Source organism: Capra hircus, chromosome 22, assembly GCF_001704415.2.
Source record: "Capra hircus breed San Clemente chromosome 22, ASM170441v1, whole genome shotgun sequence".
In the NCBI taxonomy this organism is placed as follows: domain Eukaryota; kingdom Metazoa; phylum Chordata; class Mammalia; order Artiodactyla; family Bovidae; genus Capra; species Capra hircus.
The window spans coordinates 11,989,562-12,015,809 of NC_030829.1; the positions used below are offsets into that span (position 1 = coordinate 11,989,562).

Here is a 26,248-nt window from a genome sequence, read left to right on the forward strand (position 1 = left end):
GGGGCAGGGACCCCATCTCCCCTTACCAGCGCTCCACTGCTGAGCAGGATCATGAAGACAATGAAACTTTCAAACCAGCTGTGCTCCACGATGCGAAAGCAGGCCTTGCGTACCTGCCAGCCTGTGGCCCAGGGAAACCTGGAGCTGTTCACTCTGCAACAGGGACAGTGGTGAACACAGCCTGTGGGGAGAAGGGACTGGGGGTGAGTGATGTTCCGCTGGCAAAGGAAGCGCATTTGGCTCCAGCCCTGGCTGGGAAAGCCGCTTGCTGCTCCTTTGGAAAAGAATTCTTTCCTGGGATGTGAGAGAAGCCGGGTCCCTTTTCAGGCAGCCTTTCCATCCTGCCCTTCCTCCTCTCCACCACTGGTCTTGCTCACTCTCACCTCCTCCCAGGCATCTTCCTCCCTACAGGTGATGCCATGGTCCCTCTCCTTATCCCTCCCTCTCTGGTGGCTGGACAAGACATGGAGCCTGGACCTGGGGGTGTCTGAGGGGCCATGCCTGAACCTGTGCTGAACTGGGAGGTCCTTACAGCTGGGATGGGGCCTGGTGGCAGCCCAGCCCAGGGTCATGTGAAAGTAGAAACTCAATTAAATCGTTCATTTGTTTATTTAGGCCACAATTACTTTCATCGTATGAAATATATGTTTATTCATTTATTGCACAAATATCTACTGAAGACATGCCAGGCCTTGCTGTTCTAAATACTGAGGAAAAAGAAGAATAAAAGATGCAGGTTCTGCCTGTAAGAGTCACACAAGGGATGGAGGGACACAGATGATCCTGCCCTCCTCTGGGTCCTTTACGTCCCCAATCAAGAGTTTATGGCAGTGGCTACCTTTCCCTTTCACTCTCAGCAGGGCAGGTTTATAACTCAGTGAGGTGTTTTCAAAGGTGATGAGGAAGGCAAAGCATCTGTTTGCTGTGTCTAATGTGGTGGGAGATACAGATTCCACTGCTGGACTTCTGGGAGTCTGGCATTCGTGTTTGATGCTGGGCCCTCAAGCCTGAGAGTAAGGAGCAAAAGATCCTGCTTGCCTGTCTCCCGTGGACCCCAGGCCGGAGCCCTGAACACAGAAGTGTCCAGATGAGCTGGATTCTGGCCCTAATGAATGTCAAGGGGAGGAGGCCTGTGGCTGCCACTATACCTTCCGTGAAGCAGTCATCTGGCTCATCGAGGTCGTCTGCCAGCTCAGGGATCTTCCTCAGGATCTCCTCGGGGTCCAGGCAGTCCACAGTGCTGCCTTCCGAGGAGCTTGTGTCGTCCGCTCCCTGCAGGGCAGAAGCCCCAGCAGTGACCCCAGCTCTCCGCGGGGCCCCGTGAATCTGCACACGGGCACCATCGGCCCAATGGGCCTGGGGTTCCAAGATGCCCCAAGATACAGCAAGAGCCCCTCGGGGCTGGACCCACCATGGCGCCCCTTCTGTTCTGGTGCCTCGCCAGCTGAACCCCAGAAGAGCGGTGCTCTCCGCAGAGCCCCAGAGGTTCAGCTGCGCAAGGCTTTAAACCTCCAGGCCCCTGATGGAGGGCTGGCGACGGCCCGAGACACCGTAATTACGCCCATCAAGACTCTCAGCGCTCACTGGGCTTGAATATTTAATCACGGAGCAATGCTGCAGGGGCCCTGCTGCCCTCCTGGCAGCTTCAGCCCTGTAATGTCTTCAGATGAATTCAATTAGGAGCTGAAGCTGCTCTCATATTAGTAAACCTGATCTCTCGGCTAATGGACCCAAATGGGGGTGGGTGGGTCCCATCTGTCATTGTCAGGCCCCTCCCTGCCTGGCCAGGGTCATGGACAAAACAAAAACAAAAACAATCCCCAGCAGGAATGCACTGAAAACATAGAGTTGAGAAGACTAGCCAGGGGAGACCTTACAATGCTCAACAGAAATATGCTGTCCACATGAAGAGAGTGCCCCTCACCCAGCTGGAACCAAGAGGCTGGTGTTCATCCAGGGCCCTCAAATCCCACCCCAGCCCACCCTCTTCTCTCACCCCTCTGGGCCAGCCTTGCCCAGAGGCACACAGCCAGTGGCCGGCACTCCTCAAGCTGATGGGCTTGATAGCTTCAGGATGAATTATGTCTTCCTTATCTTTGCCTCCCCAGTGCCTGTCACCATTGGAACTCAGTGGTTAGGTGTCAAGTTAAATTCTTGAATGTAATATGGAGCTATTGCAGATGCTAAATCTTTAGAGATACCTCTTTCAATGTAACTTGTTTTCTTTAAAGATTTGTAATGAAACCACCGAGTTTATTTTTACCGCTTATAAGACCTTCCTGTTCCGTCTATGTGCGACCGTCAGTACACCGTTCAGCACAGACAGCCTCTCCCCAGCACCAGTCTGGTTTTGACCAGAGAAGATGGTGTGGACAAAAGAAAGCGGGGGTGGTCATGGGGAAGACTTCTTCACCCACAGCAACTCCGACTTTTATCTGCTGGCTCTGAAAGATACTCAGCTTTCTCTGTGCATTATCTTTTTGTTTCCTTTTTTCTTGGGTGTCATTTTCTGGGCACTTATTCCATTTCTGGCAGGAGCTAAACATTTGACAAGCAGCATCTCATGGAAGCTTCAAAAGAGTCCTACCAAGTAGCCATAACCACTCGGCTTCCAGATGGAGGCACAGGGGCTCAGAGAGGTTGAGGGATGGGTCCTGGCCCCCTAGTCTATGGAACCTCTTTCTTCCTGATAAAATTATACGGAAGGACTTTAAAAATTCTCAAGATGAAACATGAGGTTTGGTTGATTGTGGTCTGGAATACCTCATGCCCAGCCCCATCCTCCAGGCCCCACCATCCCACTGGTCAGTGTCTGGCAGGCTTCTCAACCTCTCCAGGAAGCTCACATACCTACCTCTGCAGGGCCCTGAGCAGGAGCCTCGTCTTTCCACTTCTCACCTAGGTATGGAGTCAGGTCTTCAGAGGATATTCCAGACCCTGGGCTCCTGGGTGGCAGGTGATCCTCATACTTCCCAACTTGCTGCAGCTGCTCCTGATGGTGAGAGAAAGTCCTCTCTTGGGTACTTGGGCTCACCCTCAGTTGATCACTTCTAACTCTGAAGAGATATTGCACAGCATTGTCTGCCCGAGCCAAGGACTTGACATATACAATTAATGTATATACATACAGCCAGATGGATCTGTGTGTGACTCCTGGCACCATTACTTACAAGCTGTGTGACATTAGGCAAGTTAGTTAACCTCTCTTACTTCCATTTTTCCCATCTGCAAACTTGAGAAGGCAAGATCTACTTTATTTGGTTATTTTGATGACTAAATATGTTCATACTTGCAAAGCACTTAGCAAGTAGTGCTTGGCTCCATAGATGTTAGCCATGACCATTATCACTTGTCCTGGGGTCAGAGTGGTCGTGAACTTGGCCCTTTGGAGACCCCAAGAACCCCCAAAGTAATTGAAAATGACTCTGAGTGGAGATGGCTGTGACAGAGTTCATGTCCTTTACTCTGGGGATGTTGATGCCCTGCCTTCGGCTGTCACCCAGACAAAGGCATGTAAAATATGACAGCTGATAACAGCAGCTGCTGGGACACAAGAGCAGTGACAGCTGCAAGGGAAGGAGGCTAGGGAAGAGCTGTAGACTCAAAGCACAGCTGTCTGAGGCCACTTAGTGGCCTGGCCAGCAGCACTCTTTGTCCCCAGGTCCCATAGGCACCCCTGCCTTTCCATGTTGTGGAGAGGTGCATGTGCTGAGTTGTTGAGAAGAAGTTAACAAGGGTTGATTTATACCTTAAGGTAGAGAGGAGCTGTGCAAAGCATTTAAAAATATGTTACCCAAAGATGTACTTTAAATTCCTTGGTGCCAAAGGAGCAAATGTCATTTTCCTGTGACATCCCTTGTCGGGAAAGTTGGATGAATGAGTCACATAGTGATCATTTATGCTGCTGGTGAAGATCAGAGGAGCCTTGCTTTTGGACAACATCCTGTTCTTAGAGGAATCTTAGCATCTCCTGCACAAAGCCGCTGTTGGGTGGAATGAATGGGACAGCTGTAGGAAAGGCACTTTCAAGCATCTCCAGGTGGCCTGGGAATCAGACACTGCCCCTGCTCTCTGACTGCCCTGCTTAAATGCAACCTTCTCCAGAAAACTTGGCATGGCCTGTGCTTCCTAACATCTAGGGCTCTTATACCTGGCTTGTCTGAGGCTCTTCAGGGCTGCACCAGCGCTGAGGTTGGAAAACCTCTTATTAAAATTTCCCTACTGCCCCTGGTCACTCCAGCCCTGAGGCCCCTCCCTGCTTCCTGTGGTTATCCCATGGGAGAACTCTCACCTGCCTTTGGGGGATCACTTCCTGCCTGGTGCTCTGAGCATCCTCCTCACCATTCTCCTCCAAGTCATCCAGGTCGGATTCGCCCTCAGCAATGGGCACAGAGACCCATATGTTAGGATCGGTGATGAAGTCACTGTGATTGTCCCTGGGGCTTCTGAGTGCCGGGAGCCGTCCGGGGCTCCCCAGGGCTGTGTCAGCAGCAATGTGGTTCTTGGCTATGGAGGTGGAAAGTGGGAGTTTCACCACCAACTGGGGCTCTGCCTTGGGCTGGGGGAGTAAGCAGGGCCGACTGAGGAAACTGCAAAGGGCCCTCTTAGTGTGCTGGCCGAACACCTGGATCCTCGCTAAGGCCACCTGCAGGTTGTTCACCTCGCCGTCATCCTCGGGTGGTGTGAGGTTGTCGGCACTGAAGGAGTTCAGCAGCAGGGCGATGAACAGGTTAAGCACCTGGAGAGAAGGTATAGCAGGGAAGATCACTCAGTCGATGAGCTGAGCCCTTCCACGACCCACCAGGTTGGCAGCTGGATGGCAGGACAGCCACACCTAGGCCTCTTCTGCCCACCCAAGATGCTTTTCTTCATGGGGGAATGGACATTCTGACAGCAACTGAGAGGAGCCTCGGGGATGCCCTGAAGACGCCCATGCCCATGGCAGATGGACAGGGCCTGGAAGCATTCTCCGCCACAGAGGAGGCTCACTCCTGCTGAGCAAAGGGACATTAAGAGACAACAAAAGGAGCAGGCCTGGGCGTGCCCCAGCACCACCCTTATCAGCCAAACCCTGGTTCAGCTGCTCACTCTGGAATCCTGGGTACATCTCCTTTCTGCTTCCAACTTCATGTCCATCCCCTAGCAGCAGGGAGTGGGGATTCCCTACCTTTCAGAGTGGTTGTAAAGAGGAAATGACATGAGGATATAAAAATGCTCAGAAGGGCAAACTTCCTGCCTCAGGGTCAGGGGCCCCTGTGACTTTGCAAGGATGGGGAGCTCAGCTGGGAGGAAAGGCGTTCTGTCCAGCCCCCTACTCAGAGAGTGGGTAGAAGGCTGCTCTGGCTCAGGAACCCTGGTGAGAAAGACTTTGAAGAGCCTGGATTTGTCTTTTCCTCCCCTCTTATGGTTTAGTTTTCCTTTCTCTGTAAAATTCTTAGAGGAAAATAATTCAGGTTGGTTGACTTCCAGGGCAATAAGAAAGGGGCTCCTGTAAGACGTGGAAGTGACCCAAATGTCTATCAGCACATGATCGGCTCAAGAAGATGCGGTGTGTACACACACACACACACATACATATACACAATGGAATATTACTCAGCCATAAAAGAATATATTTTGCCATTTTTAGCAATATGGATGGACACAAAGGATATAATGCTTAGTGAAATAAATCAAACAAAGAAACTTACTATATGATCTCACTTATATGTGGAATCTAAAAAATAATAAATATGAATATACAAAACAGAAACAGACTCACAGACATAGAAAATAAACTATGGTTACCAAAGGGGAAAGGTGGGAGGAGGAGCGATAAATTAGGAGTAAGGGATTAACAGATACAAACTACTATACATAAAATAGATAAGCAGTAAGAACTTACAGTACGCAGGGAATCATACTCCGTATCCTGTAATCACCCATAATGGGAAAAAACCAAATCGCTAAGCTGTACATCTAAAACTAATACAGTGTTGTAAATGAACTATCCTTCAATAAAAAAAGAGAAAAAGGTTCCTAGAAGTCACACCTTCCCCCTACCCAGGCCAGAGCTAGGAGAGCAAGGGCACCCAGAACTTGAGACAGTGGACACAAGCTGAGGGGGAGGGCCCAGGCTGGGACAGAGAAGGGGTGGTGGGGCCAGTTGGGATAAAGGCCTCTAGAGGGGCTTCCCTAAAACCCGGGAGAGGATTTTGTTATTGTCATCATGATGTTGGATGTTATCTATGACCTAGCTCCTTCCTCTCGTCCCATTGTGCTTGCCCTCATGCTCTTAGCTAGAACCCATGTAGCTCCGAGATATCAGTCAGTTCTTATTCCCTACCCCCTCCCCACCCCCCCAAAAAAATCTGATATCCTCTGCAGTGGGGAAGGGAAATTTTCCTTCAACAACTAACAGCTAACATTTATTGACTTTCTGCCATAGCTTAGACGCTACACTAGGCAATTTGCATATATTGTTCCTGTAATTTAATTATCCCGGTAAGCCCATGAGTAAGGACTATTTTTTTGATTTTAAGGGAATTAAAACTCAGGAGATTGTCTCTTGCACGGGATCACCCAACTTTACTAGAGGCGGAGATGGGCTTCTAAACCGGGTCTTTCCTGCTCCGTCACATAAGCTTATTCCTGCTGCCTCCCAATGGACAGTTCTCATGATGTACCCCACACCTCTCTGAAAAGTCTGAAGGCTTTTTCGTCAGGGAGGTGCAGTGTGGCAGCACATGTGCAATGTCAAAGCTTCCTGGGGTCGCCCTGAAGTCTCCTGCGTGGCCCACGCACTCACCACCAGGTTGCCCAGCACCATCACTGTCAAGAAAAGGATGAGGCAGATAGACTTCTGGCCAACTTCCATGCAGGCCCACATGTTCTCAATCCACTCTCCACAGAGGATCCGGAAGACAATGAGGAAGGAGTGGAAGAAGTCATGCATGTGCCAGCGGGGCCAGTCTTCGTTGGGGGCTGAAATTTTTTCCCGCTTGTGGCAGTAGTTTTCCCCCAGGAGCTGCTTGCCCACCAGAGCAAAGACGAAGACAATGATGGCCAGGATGATGGTGAGGTTCCCCAGGGCCCCGACCGAGTTGCCGATGATTTTGATGAGCGTGTTTAAGGTGGGCCAGGACTTGGCCAGCTTGAAGACCCGCAGCTGCAGAGAAGCAGAGACGGTGTCAGGTCCTGGAAGCTGCCCGTCACCTTTCCTCTCAAGACTTGGTCAGAAACCACAGGTCTGGGAAAAACACATGGCAACTCACTCCATTAGCATGGGCTGATCCCAGAAACTGCTTTCAGAGACCCTGCTCCCCATGTTACCCGTTACTCAAAAATATGAGCAACCCTCTATGTACTAGTGTGCTCCACTGATTGTGGCCAAGTCAGGGGTCTCATCCTGGGGTCGTGGTCTTGTGACATATACTCTGCTCTGTAGCCACAAGCCTCCTGAATGTGTGGAGTGGGGTATGATGGAGCTCACAAATGAGTGAGAAGAGCTCACCTTTGACGAGAACAGAGGCTAGCCTCCTGCAGGTAGCGCACAATCCACTGCATTTGATAGGTATTGGCTAACCATTGTCTTAGGGCATTTCTTGTCCTGAGGCTGTGGACAACACCTTTAATCCCCACCAGCTCTGAAATGGCAAATATCTGTGATTCCAGAGGTTTATTTACTTGACCAACCAATCTACCTGCATTGCTGAACACCAGCCACATACACACTAGGCACTGTACTAGCCTGAGAAGTATATGGAAAGTGGCATGCAGGCTCTTGTCCTCGTAGAAACAATGAGTTAGTTGCAAAGATAAAGGTGAAGACTCTCTGAGAGTCTTCACTGTAAACCCAAATGTGCTAAGTCCCACAAGAGAGCAAAGCGCCATGCATAAAGATGTTTAAACATTCTAAAGATATATTTGTGTGGTTCTCTAATTTGTTAGAAAGAAATATGTGATGAGCTCAGCTTTCATGGGGTATTTATGGAGCACTTACTAAGAGCCTAGTAGCTTCCCTAGTAGCTCAGATGGTAACGCTTCCACCTGCAATGCAGGAGACCCAGGTTCGATCCCTGGGTCGGGAATATCCCCTGGAGAAGGAAATGGCAACCCACTCCAGTATTCTTGCCTGGAGAATTCCATGGATAGAGGATCCTGGCAGGATACAGTCCATGGAGTCGCAAAGAGTCAGACATGACTGAATGACTAACATACAATACTAAGAGCCAGGGTCTGGTTAAGGTGTTGGGAGGCTGTGCTGGACAGAGCAGCAGCAGTTTTACCACCCAACACAGCAATCAGCCCCGAGGGAGTGGGTTTAATCCTCTTACACAGGGAGTTCCATATCTATTTTTCTATGTGATGTGGGGGTGGGCCGTCTGTGTTTACCTTAGAGCGGTGGCTCAGCTGGTAAAGAATCTGCCTGCAACGTGGGAGACCTGGGTTCGATCCCTGGGTTGGAAAGATCCCCTGGAGAAGGAAAAGGCTACCCACTCCAGTCCATGGGGTTGCAAACAGTCAAACACGACTGAGAGACTTTTTCATTTTCACTTTCACTTTAGATTTAATCTGGAACTTCCATTAATGAGGATGCTTTTCTTTTGGAACAGAATGCAAAGTAAGTCTAACATCTGTCCTCTACTAAAGAAGTCACCATTTGGTGAGGAAATGGCCTTGAACTTGTGAAGAATATCAGAAGATAGAGTAATATGGAAGACTATATTGGGTCCCCCTTGGGTTCCCTTTCCCATCAAAAAGTTACTAAAAATGCTAAATAATCAAATCTTAAATGCATTGATCATCTGTCAATAAAGTAATTCTTTGACCAAAAATTAAATAATTATGTGAATTCAGAGATACAACTAGATTTCTGAAGTCAATTTTACCCAAAGACATTTGTAAACCTGAGTGAATCTGAGCATAAGTTTTAATAGTCTCATGAGGCATAGCAAGGAAACATATCCAGGAAACACATCCCAGTGCTGCCTAAGGTAGACAGTATAACACGAATTCTCCCATCATTAAGGAAAGGTCCCATAATAAATATCTCTCATGAGAATGGCAAATTGAACGGCAAATTTTAGATAAAACTGAGAGAGGTTACTGCCAGAGGCACTCACTGAAAGAAATTCTAAATGATGTACGTCAGGCAGAAAGTGATCCCAGAAGGAACGTATTTTATGCAAGAGTGGAAAAAGAGCAAGGAAGTGCTAAGTATGAGAATGACTCTTAAACGCTGAATGGACACAACAGTAAAGTCTCATAGAGACTGGCTCTATGGCAGTATTCACTTTTACTCCTCTCAGCCACAAAAGAATACTGTTTTCCAGCTTTCCTTTCAAATAGTTGAGATCATATTATTGAGTTCCGGCTGATGGAGTGGAGGTGGAGACAGAAGTAATATGCACCACTTTCAGGCAGAGCCATGAAACACCATGCACTTTCTCTTCCTCTCGCGTGGCCCCAGTGAAGGCCACCCATTGAAGGTGGGAGATACACACTGTCCCGGATCCTGAGTCACTGCTTGGAGCAGACACTCAAGGAGAGTTTCCCGATCAGCATGGAATATGCTATAAACGTAAACCTCTATTATGCTAACTCACAGATTTAGAGACTGTCACTCCAACTAGTCATACTTCTCTTGATTAATGTAGAAATTTGTATGTTAAAGAGAGCCATTTCAACAACATCAGATGTGTGGCATGGGCTTGGTGATCACGTGATGGATAGCAAGGAAACTGACAGGAGGCTCGGAAAGTGTTGATTCGTGTTGCATGGGCAAAATGATTGCCTGCAATAATTCTGGGGTGGATCGTGAGCTGGCAGCCCTAGGGGATGGGTCTGTTGAACAGAAACTTAGTATCGTGTGTCAGTTGTAAGACATTACAAGGCAGACTTCCCTGGTGGTCCAGTGGTTAAGAATCTGCCTTGCAATGTGGGGGACACAGGCTCGATCCCTGGTCGGGCAATTAAGATTCCACATGCCAGACATAGAGGAGACTTGCGGACGCAGCAGGCAAAGGTGGGGGTGGGACAAATTGAGAGAGTAGCGTTGAAACATACACATTGCCATATGTAAAATAGATGGCCAGTGGAAATTCGCTGTGTGATGCAGGGAGCTCAGCCCAGAGCTCTGTGACAATCTAGAAGGTTAGTATGGGGTGGAGGGAGGGTGGGGGGAGGTTCAAGAGGTAGTGGACATATATGCACCTATGATTGATTCATGTTGTATGTCAGAAATCAACACAACATTGGAAAGCAATTATCTTCCAATTAAAAATAAAAAATTGAAAAAGTCTCACCTGCTACGGAGCAACCAAGCCCACACGCCACAACTACTGAAGCCTGTGCACTCTGTGTCACAGCTAGAGAGTCTGTGTATAAGTCTGTGTACTATGATGGAAGATTCCACATGGTACAAGGAAGATCCCGCGTGCCATAACTAGGATGAACACGGCCTAAATTAACTAATTAATCAAAAAGACTTTATAAGAAATAAATGTGCTCTGGGAATATTTGGCTCATTGATAATAAATAAAAGGAAATAGAATCCAGAAGTTTAATGTATAACTGAGTCACTTTGCTGTATGGCAGAAAGTGACATAACATTGCCAATCAACTATACTTTAATTAATAATAAAAAAAAGAATCCAGCAGTTTAGAGTCTTGAAGGTTTAGGGAAGTACACTGTTTTAGACCTCAAAGAGTAAGCAATGAGATTAAATCTTTATGTGTTCGAGATCAGCTAAAGGTTTCAATGAAATGAAGCACATCTTAGCAAAGATCATATTAATGGGGTAGCCAGCCTTTGAGGGAGAGAGGTGTGGGGACAAGAAAGCAAAGAAACAAAGCAGAACTGAGAACTTTGCCAAAGAAAGCACTCTGAGTGTATGATACACAGAGAGGTCTGAATTCAACTAAGTTTTGAAGAAATTGTATTACAAAAGAAATCAAGAGCCCTGACTGATAAAGCCTTTGACTGTGTAAGTTGGTCACATTTCCACAAGGAGGAGGCAAGTTTTGAAGGTCGTACAGGCCTTCTTCATACATGGCACAGTCCCTTCTAGAAGGAGTCCCGCCTAGAGCTGACTGAATTGCATAAGACTCCAACTTGAGTGAAGGATATACTTTTATTGGGCTAAGCTACTGAATTTTGGGTATTGCTTGCACAAGTCTTGAATAATTTATAATTGATTAAGTCATACAGCTTTTAAAAAACAAGATAAAATTAAAATACTTAATAAAATAGGAAGCTGGGAAGGGGGAACTGCAATAAAAGTTGTCCTGGAAAGTGAAGATTTTAGCTAACTTTTGACTTTGATTAAGTTAACAATACCTGCTCTCATTTCTAAGGTAACCGCTCAAAGGATAGAAACAGAGTATTTCCAAACCAATAAAAGAGAAAAATGGAACAAGGGAAAACAAACAGTTCAAAATAAATCAAGAAGAGAGACAGAACAAAAATGCTAGAACAGAAGAAGCAAGTAGAAAACCCAGAATATAATGATAGACACGTATCCAAATATATCAGTATTCACCATAAAATAAGTGGGCTAAATGCTTTGGTTAGAAGACAAAAAGTAGATTGTCAGAGCTGAATAAGAATCTAAAATCTGTCTACCGTTTATAACAGGCATATAAAAACCTTAAAGATATACAAAGGCTGGAAGTAAAAGGATGGATAAAGATATATCAGGCAAATTCTAAACTAAAAGAAAACAGAGTTGCTTCTGAAAGTGAAGTCGCTCAGTCGTGTCCGACTCTTTGCGACCCCATGGACGGTAGCCTACCAGGCTCCGCGATCCATGGGATTTTCCAGGCAAGAATACTGGAGTGGGCTGCCATTTCCTTCTCCAGGGGATCTTCCCAACCCAGGGATTGAACCCAGGTCTCCTGCGTTGCAGACAGACGCTTTACCATCTGAGCCAATTGCTTAATTAATATCAAACAGAAAGCATTCCTAGGGATAAAGAAGGTCCATTCTCTCAGATAAACATTGTACTATACTGGGAAGATACAATAACTTAAAATATGTATGCATTTAAGAACATAGCCTTAAGGCAGAACCATAAGGAGAAACATACCATGCTGTAATCACAGTAGGAGATATTTTTACACACTACCATCTCAGTAATTGCTACAACAAGCAGACAAAAATAAGCAAGGATATAGAATATCTGGACCACATAATGAACTTTCTCTACCCAGTGGATATATATGCAGAATATGGCACCCTACAACTGCAGAAGACACTCTTTTCAAGCACATAAGGAATATTTTCACTGTACTGAGCCAAAAGGAGATTATTAATACATTTCAAAGCATTGAAATCATACAGTATATGTTCTCTGAGCACAATACAATCAAGCTGAAACTCCGTGGCATAAAGAAATACCACATACATTCAAAATTAAGAACCATGCTTCTAATTAACCTTTGAATCACAGAATAAATCAAATTTGAAATTAGGCAATATTTAAAACCAAAAATATGGAAAATTCTACCTATTAAAGTAGTTCTTAGAAGGAAATTGAAGTCTTCGATGAATAGATTGGAAAAGAAAAAAGGTTGAAAATTCTGTCTTAAGAAGTTAGAAAATAATAAAATATGTAGAACAGAGGATGTAATTATGCAGGATTAATTGAAATAGAAAACATCAATGAAGTAGAGAGGATCAAGAAGATGAAAGTTGGTTCTTTGAAAAGACTAATAAAATTGATGATCTGTGGCAAGACTAATAAAAAAAGATAAGAGAAAGCACAAATCACCATTTTTAGAGAAAGAGAAAGATAGCAAATACACATGATATGGAACATCAAAAGATAACAGCATAGCATATACTACCTTATATCAATAAACTTGAAAATTCAGATAAGAAGGGAAAATTTTTAGAAAAAACATAACTTACCAAAACCAATTGGAGAAACAGAAAATCTGACTAGTTTCACAGACATTAAGAAAATTAAATCAGTAATGGAAAATCTCGACCTCCAGATGGTTTCATTATTGAATTCGATTATACATATAAGACGGAGAAGGCAATGGCACCCCACTCTGGTACTCTTGTCTGGAAAATCCCATGGGCAGGGGAGCCTGGCAGGCTGCAGTCCATGGGGTCGCTAAGAGTCGGACACGACTGAGCGACTTCACTTTCATGCATTGGAGAAGGAAATGGCAACCCACTCCAGTGTTCTTGCCTGGGAATCCTAGGGACAGGGGAGCCTGGTGGGCTGCCGTCTATGGGGTCGCGCAGAATTGGACACGACTGAAGTGACTTAGCAGTAGCATACATATAAGAAGCAAATAATTCCAATCTTACCCAAAGATTGGGTGTAGAAAGAGAGGAATATTCCTCACCTCTTTTTATGGAGATTAGGATAACCTTGATATCCTAATCTTTATTTTTATGGAGATTAGGATAACCTTGACGCTCCAGTACTTTGGCCACATGATGTGAAGAGCCAACTCATTAGAAAAGATCCTGATGCTGGGAAAGATTGAAAGCAGGAGAAGGGGATGAGATGGTTGGGTGGCATCACCGACTCAGTGGACATGAGAAGCCTGGCATGCTGCAGTCCATGGGGTCACAGAGTCGGACACAACCGAGTGACTGAACAAGGATAACCCTGATACCTGGATACTAAAATCTAGCAAGGACAATGAAAGTAAAGAAAATTACAGGCCAAATATTACTCATCAATATTGATGCAAATTTTTAAAAAAATTATTAGTGACCTGAATTTTCCAATGTATATATAAAAAAATATCAGGATCAAGTTGGGTTTGTCCCGGGAATGCAAGGTTGATTTAACATTAGAAAATCAATTAGTATAATTCACCACTTTAACAGATTAGTGAAAATCATGTGATTATCTTAATCATGCAGAACAACTGTCTGATAAAATTAAACATCCAGTCATGATTAATATTCTTAACAAAAGAGAGCCTCCTAAACTGATAAAAAAAAAAATCTGCCACAAATATCAGACATGCTGAAATACTGAAAGCATTTTCTTTGAGATCAGGAAAACAGCAAGAATGTCTGCTATTAACACTTCTTTTCAATAGTGTACTGGATGTCCTAACCAGCACAGTAATGTAATAAAAAGAACCAAATGGTATAAAGATTAGAAAAGAAACAAAGCTCATCATTTGCATATGATATGATTGTGTTAACAAATTTAAAAGACTGCATAGATAAATCATGAGAATTAATAAGAGAGCTATCTGATACAAAAATATTAAATAGCAAAATGTTAGCAAAAAAAAAAACCAACTGGAAAAGAACATTTAAAAAGAGATTTCGCTTGAAATAGCATAATGAAGTAGGGAATATCTAGGAATATATCTAATAAAAAATATGTAGGAAATCCTTCATGGAGAAATTATAAAACTATTGAATGGCTAAAATAAATGGATTGTGTGCCATTTTCATGGATCAGACCACATAATGTAAAGGTTACATTTTTTCCCCAAACTGATCTAGGTATTATTACAATCCCAATAGAAAAAAAACAACAACAGTTTTGTGTGTAGCTCGGCCAGTTGATTGTAAAATGAGTTTGAAGTACAGGGGCCATGGTAGCCTTTTCTTGGCACTTAGAGCAGCTTATGGGACTTTAGCTCCTGGAGCAGGAATTGAACTCTGGCCCCCAGCGGTGAAAGGGCAGAATCCTAATCACTGGACCATCAGGGAATTCCTGGGGCCACAATATTCTTGAAGAAATAAAACAAGGTGGGTGACTCGCCTTACAGATACAGACACCATGGGGACATCTCTTTTGTTAGGAATAGGGGAACCCCTTCACTAGCGGGCGTCCCAGGGCTGAGCTGGGAGAAGAGCTTGGATGAGAGACTAGTAGGAGGTGGTTTTTGAGATGGGTGAGACGTTGGGGCGGTGATCTGGGGACCCAGGGAAGATGACCTCCTTGAGATGGGGGCGGGGGACTCAAGTTGGGCAGCCTGGCTTCGAAATGTACATCTGAGGCTCACTCAGCAGCGGGGAGACTGGCTCAGCACTTAACCAGTCTGTCTCAGTTTGCCTCATCTCTCTGTGGGGATAGTAAAAGCAACTCTGTCCGGGTGATGGAAGCCTAAAATGAGGCGAGTTATGTTGAGGCTTTAGCTTTGTGCTTCATGTATTGCCAGGGCTCAGCAAACAGTAGCTGCTGTGATTATCATCTGCTGTATTTGATAAGAGAACAATGGGGTCCTGGGCATTCCTCTCTGGGGGCAGATGAGGGGGCCCAGGAGAGGGAAGCCTTGCCCCCACTCTGAGAAGTGGAAAGCACCAAGTCTCCCAGGAGCCGCACCCCACATCCTTCCACAGGGACGGAAGAGGAAGAGGAAGCCGGCAGGTGGAGTCCCCAAAGGACAGAGTCTGTTTCCAGCAGAGAGCCTGCCTGGATGTCAGGGCAGGGGTTCCCCAAATCACCAAGAGAGCATGTTACCAGGCGGAAGGTCCGCAGCACCGTCAGGCTCCCCTTCCGGGCTGCGCCCAGCTCTATCAGGCTCACGGTGACAATGATGCAGTCAAATATGTTCCACTTCTTCTGGAAGTAATAGTAGGGGTCCAAGGCTATGATTTTGAAGACCATTTCAGCAGTAAAAAACACGGTAAACACCTGCAGACAGAAACAGGGATTCATCTCAGCGGGGTCTGTGAGGTTGTGGGCAATGACAAACAGGGCAGGGGAGAAATGTCTTGTTTATAGAGTGGCAAATCCCTTTACTTCATTTTTATTCACTTTCTATATCATCTAGGACTCCTAAAGGATGAGGGATGGGAACACTCAGTGAGGCAGCGTAGAGCAATCCGTGGACCAGGGCTCAGGTAATATGCATCAGTGTTTCCAGGCTTGAGTGTTTCCATCTGAATGGTGTCGGACACAGAGTAAGTGGATAATCATTAGGACAATAATTATTATATGATTATGTAAATACGAAGTCAGCCTGGTTCAGGTGTTTAAAAGCAGGGACTGTGCAGCAACACAGGCCCAGATAGAAACACCAGCTCAGCCATTCCTAGCTTGTATGAGCTTGGACAAGGAAGGCATCCTCTACACTCATTTTCTTCATCTGTATGATGGGCTTTGGGCTTCCCTGGTGGCTCACTGGCAAAGAATCCACCTGTCAATGCAGGAGACCTGGGTTCTATCCCTGGGTTGGGAAGATCCCCTAGGAGAAGGGAATGGCAAACCGCTCCAGTGTTCTTGGCTGGGAAATCCCATGGACCGAGGAGCCTGGCGGGCTACAGTCCATGGGGTCACCGACTCAGAGATGGGCTTAAGTGAGATAATGCATGTGCAGTTCTTAGCAAAGGTCCCAGCAGATAGTTCTTCACTAATCAATAATAGCTATTAGCAGGAACAATAATGATACGTTGTCTCTAAGATTCTTTCAGCTCTAAGTATCTTTAATGGTCTTAGGCAGGACAGAATTGTGATGTCGAAAGAGGTTAGGGCCAGGCTCAGGTCACGCAACAACCAGCAGGGAAAGGAGGACACAGGTAAGGAAGAAACCAAAGACCAGGGCCAGGAGTTTTCTTTCATTTGCCCTCATCAGAGCTTCTTGCCAGCCTGGCAAACAGAGGCAGTCACATCCCTTCTACAGAGAAGGAAATGACTAAGAGTTTAAGGGACTTTCCTGATGCCAGAAGACTACACCTGTGAGACGCAAAGAGCATCTGTGAATGTCCTTTGTAGGCAAGTCAGTGTGGTGTGGTGTGGTGTGGTGTGTTGGGGGGGAGGTCCTGTGCCCTACAGAGAACTTGGTTGCCTCTGGCCCCACTCTCACCGTCTGTGTTACCTTGGCAACGTACTTGACCTCTCTGGGTCTAATGCTCTCTTTTGGGCTGTGAGGAGGTGATAACCTCATGGCGCTGTTGCAACGCTGAGATAACATTTATAAAGCACCTGACTTACAATAAGCACCACACAGAGCCTGCCTTTCTTTCTTTTTGAAAAACAACACTGGGCTCTGTCCCAGCAGTAAAGGCCTTTGGTCTTTCTTGCCTTAACTTCTCCAACTGTAAAATCAGGTGTGGGCTCAGAGATCTCTTCCATAGGACCCTTGGGGTCTATGATGACTCTTGGCAATAAGCTCTCCCTTCTCTTTCCCTTTCCCCTTTTCAGATCAACTTTAAATAGAATATGTCTTCTTAGCCTGTGTGCTGGGGCTTCCCAGGTAGTTCAGTTGGAAGAATCTGCCTGCAACACAGGAGACCCCAGTTCCGTTCCTGGGTTGGGAACATGCCCTGGGGGAGGGCATGGCAACTCACTCCAGGATCCTAGCCTGGTGGGCCACAGTCCTTGGGGCCACAGAGTTGGACACGATGGAGCAACTAAGCACAGCACAGCACAGCGCGGTGCGGCAGCCCACTTGCTGCTGAAACGCAAGGCACACTGGCTCCACAGCGTCCCAGAACCGACTGGCCTCCTTTTCACATCTGTGAATTCTGGGGAAAGGAGAGATTTCTAGAGAAGTCACATTTCCTCTGGGACACCTCCATCTACCTGTCTGCAGCCTGCAAGGAGCTAGAAGAGCTGTATGGTCCTGGTGGACCTAGTAAGCCACCAAGTGGATGAACACTGGGGGTGGGGGGACATGGAGGCAGGACCCCACCTCTCAGCTTCTGCTTTTCTTGTGTGCATATGCGTGCCCGTACACACATGCACACACTCCCTGTCATTTGCTCTGGTGCAGTTCTCATATACTCACATATACACACGTACACTCACATGCACAATTGCTCCCTCACACACACATACACTAGCAGTCCTGTAAAAAGGATTAGCACTCAAGAGTTGAGAAGTGTGAGCTTCAGAGCCAGTTGGCCTGGGTTCAAATCTTGATGCTACCACTCGCTCACCCCTTGGGTAAATTATTTAACCTCCTGCACCTCGGTTCTTCCATCTGTGAAAGGGCACAATAATAGCACCTACTATATTGAGTTTTTTTGTGTGAAAATAAAATGAGATAACCCATGAGAAGCATCTGAGGTTATATGGGGTCTGAAGTCAAATTAAGTTGGCTATTGTTACTGTGGGGCACGGGCTGAGGTCTCCTTTGAGTCTGATACTTTACTCAGCATGTAGAGAAATCTGGTATGGATTTTATTTCTTGTTAAAAGGAAATAATACTAAACAGTTATGGAGGAAAATTTAAAGGAGAGTCCTGTCTAAACCAGATTAAAAAAAAGTTTGGACTCCCTGATGCTTACATGATGACAGCAACCACAGTCCCAGGTTCCCTTCCTTTCTTTATTTTTCCCTCCCTCCCGTCCCCTTTCTGCTCTTAAAGGACAGAATTGAAAAACCACAGCCACTGCGTTTTGCAGTCACAAAAGCCATAGAGTTGGAAGGAAATTTGCAAGTCCATAGGCTGTCTCTAGATGGGAAAGTGGCATTTATCCTCATTTCAAGGTAGAGGCAGCTGCAATCCCGAGAATTCAGCGGGGTGGGGGTGGGGGTGGGGTTTCCTAAGTTCTGTAAGGGGGAGAGGAGCTGTTTTCCCCAGATCAGGGCTCTCGCAGTCCACCTCCCTAGGTTTCTTTATCTGAAAGCAGTTCCCACCAGCGTAGCCTGGTCCTCCAGACTTGACTTTCTGTGCTCAGTGTCCACGCATCTCCCACACTGTTCCCTTGCTCTCAGCCAGCTAGATCAACACTCCAGAGACTGAGGGCATGCCGCCACCCTACCCAGAGCCGCCCCAGCCCCGACAGCGCGGGCAGCAGCTGCCAGGGCGCTCACTCACGATGTTGCCAATCTGGAGCATGGCTTCGAAGGCGGGGCTCATGCCATAGTGCTCCACGGCCATGAAGACGGTGTTCACCACGATGCACAGGGTGATGGTGAGCTCCGCAAAGGGGTCCATCACAATTGCGAAGAGAAGTGTCTTGAGCTTCACCCATGTGGGGCAGCAATCCCAGATAAGATACTTCTGAGCCAAGCTGGTCAAGCAGGGTGGGCACCTCTGTTTAGACTCCTCGAGTTCTGCATCACAGGTGTGGTCAGTGACAACTATCAGCCAGGCGTGGACTCAGAACCCCACCCCATGGCCAGCCCCCAGACCTTGTAATTACTAATAACTACCACCTCCCACCTCCACTTCAGCACTCACCCTCTCTCCCTGATTACCGTTTCCTGTTGTCTAGCAAGTACAGCCCAACCTCTGTCCCCATTTGGTCGTTCAAACCATGGACTGTACACTTTTTAACCGCTTTGCTTCATAGAGGTCATGTCTTTGCTTCTCAACTTACCCAGATCAGATTTCATGTCCACCCCTCCTTATACTCCCTTGTAACCCTGAGTCCCCTTGTACTTTCCTGGCAAAACCCCAACTCTGAACAAACCCAACATGCAGACAACTCTGTACCTGCATCCAACCTACTGAACTGGGTTAGAAAAAAATAACAAAACTATGCTGACTGCTCCCAGCTTGTCACCACCCAGAAATCCTGCCGTGTTTCTCCATTTCAGTCTTTCAGTCTTCCAGACCTGCATTTCTCACTAGCTCCCCTCTCCTCCAACTTCTCCCTCCTCCTCTCTAATTCTCACTCTCTGCTGATGAGCATTTATTAAATAGTTATCCGTGAGGAAAGATAACACGAGAGTGCATACACACTGTTGTTGCTGGAATAGGGACACATTTTCAAAACACAAACACAGGCATGCAAAAAATGTGACTTAAGGTGTTTTTTCCCTGTAATTGAATTCAATTTATGCACCAAGTCCCCAACTAGGGGACTTCATTTTGGTTAGTTCAAGGTCCGTTACTACTCATTATCTGATGTTGTGTCTGAGTTCTGGGGATCTCAAGGTTGGCGGAGGGCTGAGCTGGTCCTTAGTTATTGCCAAGTGTATTTCACATGAGTCACCAATGTTCCCATCTGGTAGCTGGTGGGAGAGCCACGGAGATGGCTGTTCCCTGTTTAACTCTCACTCATCTCCTTCTGTAGCCTTAAGTGGGAACAAAGGGATCATCCAAATACTCTCCTGTAATGCCAGGGCCACAGGGCAACCTGTGAGGCTGCCTCAGGCCCTTTCTATGCAGATATGTTACTGGCCCATTCTACCCTACAGTTAGGCTGTGCCAGGTATGCGAGTCTCTCTCTAAGACTTGCTAACTCTGGCTTCACCTAGAAAGTAAGGCACTGATCGGCTGCATTTTCAAGTCCCTCAGATTTCTTTCTTTCTTTCTTTTTTGGGTGTCTACTGTCCACCATGTCCTCCTCTGCAGTGAGAATTTGGCCCAGGACTGGGTGGAGAGCCAGGGCCCCTTCTCAGGGACACACCAACATCCAAACTCCCTTCTCCCTCCTCCAGCATAGGACATTTTAAAATTGTCCAGAGGGGATAAATAACTGGATATGACTAAGGCCATGCTTTCCACAGCCTGAGGCAAAACATAGGCTGGATAAGAAGACAGGTCTTATACTCAGAGTAAGAAAGATACAGCCATGCTCTTTGGGAACCCAAGTGCCAGGTGGCCACTCTCTTCTTCTACCTCTTGGTTTGCTGTCAGCAATTAGAACTTGGATCCATCCTTGGGGAGACTGAGTGGATTTCTACCTGATTGATGGAACCCTGAGTTAATAAGGATTTAGTAAATTTAAGGACTCGATGGATGTGAGTCTGGGTGAAGTCTGGAAGTTGGTGATGGACAGGGAGGCCTGGTGTGCTGCGATTCATGGGGTCGCAAAGAGTCCGACACGACTGAGCGACTGAACTGAACTGAAACTTAACAGTTAATTTACTGAAATTGCCTTCTAACACTCAGCATGAGCCTGAGACAGAAATTAAGTTGTAAGATGTAAAAGTTATAGCCATGAAATATACTAGAACAATTTTTCCATGTTTGAAAACTAAAGACTGTTAAATTTCTTGCAAACCTGAGTGGTAGCTTGAGATTCTCCAGTGCATGTTAGATCACTTTTATTTCCCCACTCTGCATGGTATGTGGAAATTCCCCAACCAAGAATTGAACCCATGCCCCTCTTTCCCATGCAGTGGCAGTGTGGAGTCTCAACCGCTGGACCACCGGGGAAGTTCTGCATCACTTTTCAAAATCTAAGTTAGTGAATACATATGAAGCAGATAAAGAACAATATTGCATAGGAACCTGGAATGTTAGAGTCATAAATCAAAGTTAATTGGGCGTGGTCAAATAGGAGATGACAAGATTGAACATTGGCATCTTAGCAGTCAGTGAACTAAAATGGATGGGAATGGGAGAATTTAATTCAGATGACCATTCTATCTACTACTGTGGGCGAGAATCCCTTAGAAGAAATGGAGCAGCCCTCATAGTCAACAAAAGAGTCCAAAACACAGTACTTGGGTGTCATCCCAAAAATGACAGAATGATCTTATTTTGTTTCTAAGGCAAACACTCAACATTGCAATAATCCAAGCTGATACCCCAAACACTGATGCCAAAGAAGCTGAAGTTGACCAGTTTTATGAAGACCTACAACACCTTCTAGAACTAACACCAAAAAAAGATGTCCTTTTCAACACAGGGGATTAAAATGCCAAAATAGGAAGTCAAGAGCTGCCCAGAAAAACAGGCAAGTTTGGCCTTGAAATACAAAATGAAGCAGGGCAAAAGCTAACAGAGTTTTGTCAAGGGAACATGCTAGTCATAGCAAACATCCTTCCAAACAACCCAAGAAACGACTCTACACGTGGACATCACCAGATGGTCAATACCAAAATCAGATTGATTGCATTCTTTGCAGCTGAAGATGGAGAAGCTCTATAAGAGATATGGAGCTGACTATGGCTCAAATCATGAGCTCCATATTGCAAAACTCAGGCTTAAGTTGAAGAAAGTACGGAAAACCACCAGGCCACTCAGATATGACCTAAATCAAGTCCCTTATAATTATACAGTGAAGGTGGCAAATAGATTCAAGGGATTAGATCTGGTAGACAGAGTTGTCTGAATAACTATGGATGGAGGTTCGTAACACTGCACAAGAGGCAGTGGCCAAAACCATCCCAAAGAAATGAAAGGCAAGAAGGTAAAGTGGTTGTCTAAAGAGGCTTTACAAATAGCTGAGGGAAGAAGGGAAGAGAAAGGCAAAGAAGAAATGCAAAGATATACCCAACTGAAAGCAGAGTTCCAGAGAATAGCAAGGAGAGATAAGAAGGCCTTCTTAAATGAGCAATGCAAAGAAATAGAGGAAAACAACAGAATGGGAAAGACTAGAGGTCTTGTCAAGAAAACTGGAGATATCAAGGGAACACTTCATGCAAGAAAGGGTACGATAAAGGACAGAAATGGTAAGGACCTAACAGAAGCAGAAGAGGTTAAGAAGAGGTGGCAAGAATACACAGAAGAACTATACCAAAAAGGTCTTAAGACCTGGGTAACCATGAAGGTGTGGTCACTCATCTAGAGCCAGACATCCTGGAGTATGAAGTTAAGTGGGCCTTAGGAAGCATTACTACAAACAAAGCTAGTGGAGGTGATGGAATTCCAGTTAAGCTATTTAAAATCCTAAAAGATGATGCTGTTAAAGTGTTGCACTCAATATGGCAGCAACTTTGGAAAACTCAACAGTGGCCCCAGGACGAGAAAAGGTTAGCTTTCATTCCAATCCCAAAGAAAGGCAATGCCAAAGAATGTTCGAACTACCATACAATTGCACTCACTTCACATGCTAGCAAGGTTATGCTCAGAATCCTTCAAGTTAGGCTTTAGCAGTACATGAACCAAGAACTTCCAGATGTGCAAGCTGGGTTTAGAAAACACAGAGGAACCAGGGATCAAATTGTCAATATTCGCTGGATCATGGAGAAAGCAAGAGAATTCTAGAAAAGCATGTACTTCTGCTTCGTTGACTATGCTAAAGTCTTTGACTATATGCATAACAACAAATTGTAGGAAATTCTTTAAAAGATGGAATACCAGACCATCTTAACTGTCTCCTGGGAAACCTGTATGTGGGTCAAGAAAAGTGACAGCTAGAACTGGCCATGGAACAACTGACTGGTTCCAAATTGGGAAAGGAGTACATCGAGGCTTATTTAACTTACATGTAGAGTATATCATGCAAAATGCTGGGCTGGATGAATCGCCAACTGGAATCAAGATTGCTGAGAAAAATATCAACAACCTCAGATATGCAGATGATACCACTGTAATGGCAGAAAGAGTGTGAGGAACTAAAAGAGCCTCTTGATGAAAGTGAAAGAGGAGAGTGAAAAAGCTGGCTTAAAACTCTACACTGTGAAAACTACAATCATGGCATCCAGTCCCATCACTTCATGGCAAATAGATGGGGAAAAAATGGAAACAGTGACAGACTTTATTTTCTTGGGTTCCAAAAATCACTGCAGATTGTGACTGCAACCATGAAATTAAAAGATGCTTGCTCCTTGGAAGAAAAGCTATGACAAAACTAGACAGCGTATTAAAAAGCAGAGACATCACTTTGCCAACAAAGGGCCATATAGTCAAAGCCATGGTTTTTCCAGTAATCATGTACAGATGTGAGAGTTGGACTATAAAGAAGACTGAGCATTGAAGAACTGATGCTTAAGAAGTGTGGTGCTGGAGAAGACTCTTCAGAGTCCCTTGGACAGCAAGATCAAAGCAGTCAATCCTAGAGGAAATCAACCCTGAATATTTATTGGAAGAACTGATGCTGAAGCTGAAGCTCCAATAATTTGGCCACCTGATGAACAGCTGACTCACTGGAAAAGACCTGGTTGCTTGGAAAGATTGAAGGCAGAAGGAGAAGGGGGTGGCAGAGGATGAGATGGTTAGATAGCATCACAAACTCAATGGACATGAATTTGAGCAAACTCCAGGGAATAGTGGAGGACAGAAGAGCTGGCATCTTGCATTCCATGGGGTCGCAAAGAGTCAAACACAACTTAGCAACTGAGCAACAACAAAATAAAGCAGATGCTAATTTGAATAAGAAAGGAACTAGAGGATTTCATTCACAGGATTCTATTATTCTTGAAAATTTATCCACATTTAAAAAACCACATTGATAGGCTGATTCATGTTGTTGTATGGGCAGAAACCAACACAACATCGTAAAGCAATTATTCTCCACTTAAAAGTAAATTTAAAAAAAACACTGATAAAGGGTTATGGAACGAGAGCATAAAAAGAGTAATATTTATGATCCCAGGACACAGAGATGAGTGCCCTTCAACACAAGTTTGGGGCATCCCATCTTCTGCATGTAAGGGGCCTTATCATGGCATACTGAAAAGAAGTTCCAGTGAGCAATACTTACCCTCGAGGACAGAGGTCATGATACTGACAACACTCATTGCCCTTTGGACTCGGAAAGGTTCATTCAAGTAATCTGCTGTTAGGAAAGTCTTCTGTCCTGCATCAGATGCCTGCTGGGACAGAAATAGAATCAGGACACTCTCCAAATCAAAGTCTTCAGTGGCAAAGACTGATCACTCGGCCTCTTATCGGCCTATCTTGGGTGATTGCAAGCTGCCCAGTGAAGCTTTGATCCTCTGCAGTCACGCTTGGAGTAAAGGGTCTGTTGCATGAACTTGGGTAAGAGCTCAGACATGAAGAATAGGACACAGAGTTGGGATCCAACCGGAGCCTGGGTTCATAGTTGACAGATGACCTGGGCTCACCTGAGGCTTTGCTGACTCTTGTTCTAGGATAGGTACCTGAGCACCAGAGCAGAGATAGAGCTTCCTCAAAGGTCTCTGAGGTGTTTACCAAAGGGAGGTGGGAAATGCAGAGGCATCAGGCCAGGCAGTCATTATTGGACTTCTGCTGGGATGTGCATGAGACATTCACACAGAACTCCTACACCACAATAGGCTTCCTTGACCTCCCTAAGAGGCCCGTATCTCTCCCCAATAAATGACCTGGTTCCAATTCTACCTGGTCTCTTTCTGAGGGGATGCTGATGTGTCTTGATTGTCTAGTTCTTAGTTTCTGACACAATGCTTTTGATTCTTCCCTCTCTGGGCCTTTATTGGAAGTTCTGTCTGGGTTCTGTGCCAGACCCCTAACTCTAGTCACACACATACCCTGGATGTGGGGAGTCCCAGGTTCATGGATGCTGACTCAGCACTGCACAAACCATTCAGAATACAAATTCAACCAGTGTTTACTGAGCACCTGCTGTAGGTGAAGCTCATAGTAAGTACTTCATACATACAAAGAAAGTTTGGAAAGTTCTCAACTGTGAGGACTCAACAAGAGGTTCTAGCATCTACTGCTATTATTGATCAGACATATATATAAACGAAAGGGCTCTGTGACTCCACTTAACCCTCTAGCCATTTAGAAATCTTTTAATAAGGTTTTTACAAGAGGAAACATGGAGGCTTGAAGAATTTAAGGGACTTGCTAATGGTGACTCAGTTGGTAAATGGCACAACTGTGAATGAAGTTCAGGTCCATGTAACGTGGAAGGGCTTAAGGAGTTCATCTTGCACTAGCTGATAATTTCACTAAAATGAATCAAGGCTGGAATATCAATCAAGGCTAGGAAAGTGCTAATCCACAGAACAGCAACAAGGTTTCTTGAATGAGGCATTTTCCAGAGTGTTAAAGTACCTCCCGCAGCCTGGTACTGACCTGAGGGCTCTGGGTTGGCGACTCTCGATAGTACTCGGAGGACCTACCCTCCACTATCTCTGCCCTGCTCCATACTTGGGGAGGGTGACCTGGGCACCTGAATCACCCTCACCCTCTGGTTCTGGTCAGGTCTGGCCAGTGGGAGGCACAGATAGGAGATCAGAGGCTGAGAGGAGGGAGGAGTCACTATCTGCCAGCTGGCTACTTCTCTGCTGGGCTGTTGCAGGGCCGCCTTCTGTTAGGCCGCCTCTCACATAAAGTGGCAGCACTTGCTGGACTCTGGTTCTTCCCCTCATTCCTGCAGCCTAGGTGGGTTACAGCTTCCCACTGTGGCTAGTCTCTCAGTGCTTCACTGCCCCTTCTTTGTTCTTGAGTCCAGAGCACACCTCTTCAATACTTCCATAAACTCCAGCTGCCCACTGCAGCGGCTCATCTGTTTCTTGCTGGGACTCTGAATCCCATATATCCAGTCAGGGATGGAACTAAGGTAACTCTGTGAGACATAGCCAAGTCACTAGAGCCATATAATGGTCAGCTCAGAAGTCTGTGTGCAGACCACTCTGTGTCCTGGACTGGCCCGAGGGCAAAAGGAAAACAGAGAAGCAAGTTTTGAAGCTGGAGGGAGAGTTTAATTAAACCACAGCTCCAATCGGACGAGGAGTCTCTGATTTGCTATTAAACT

At 45.7% G+C, this 26,248-nt stretch overlaps 1 protein-coding gene across 3 annotated transcripts in view; it reads right to left on the reverse strand.

Annotated features, from left to right (window-relative positions):
• SCN10A (sodium voltage-gated channel alpha subunit 10) overlaps window positions 1-26,248 on the reverse strand; it is an 87,484-nt gene that overhangs the window by 21,860 nt on the left and 39,376 nt on the right. For 2 of the 3 annotated variants that reach the window (XM_018038477.1, XM_018038476.1), the window contains 8 exons: window positions 24,245-24,353; window positions 18,739-18,977; window positions 15,435-15,608; window positions 6,788-7,147; window positions 4,286-4,738; window positions 2,855-2,989; window positions 1,149-1,272; window positions 27-181 (listed from right to left, as the gene is read on the reverse strand). In XM_018038477.1, coding sequence (XP_017893966.1) covers window positions 27-181; window positions 1,149-1,272; window positions 2,855-2,989; window positions 4,286-4,738; window positions 6,788-7,147; window positions 15,435-15,608; window positions 18,739-18,977; window positions 24,245-24,353 — 1,749 coding nt within the window. Of the gene's footprint in view, window positions 1-26; window positions 182-1,148; window positions 1,273-2,854; window positions 2,993-4,285; window positions 4,739-6,787; window positions 7,148-15,434; window positions 15,609-18,738; window positions 18,978-24,244; window positions 24,354-26,248 lie in introns of all 3 variants that reach the window. The other variant, XM_018038475.1, reaches the window with a different exon arrangement.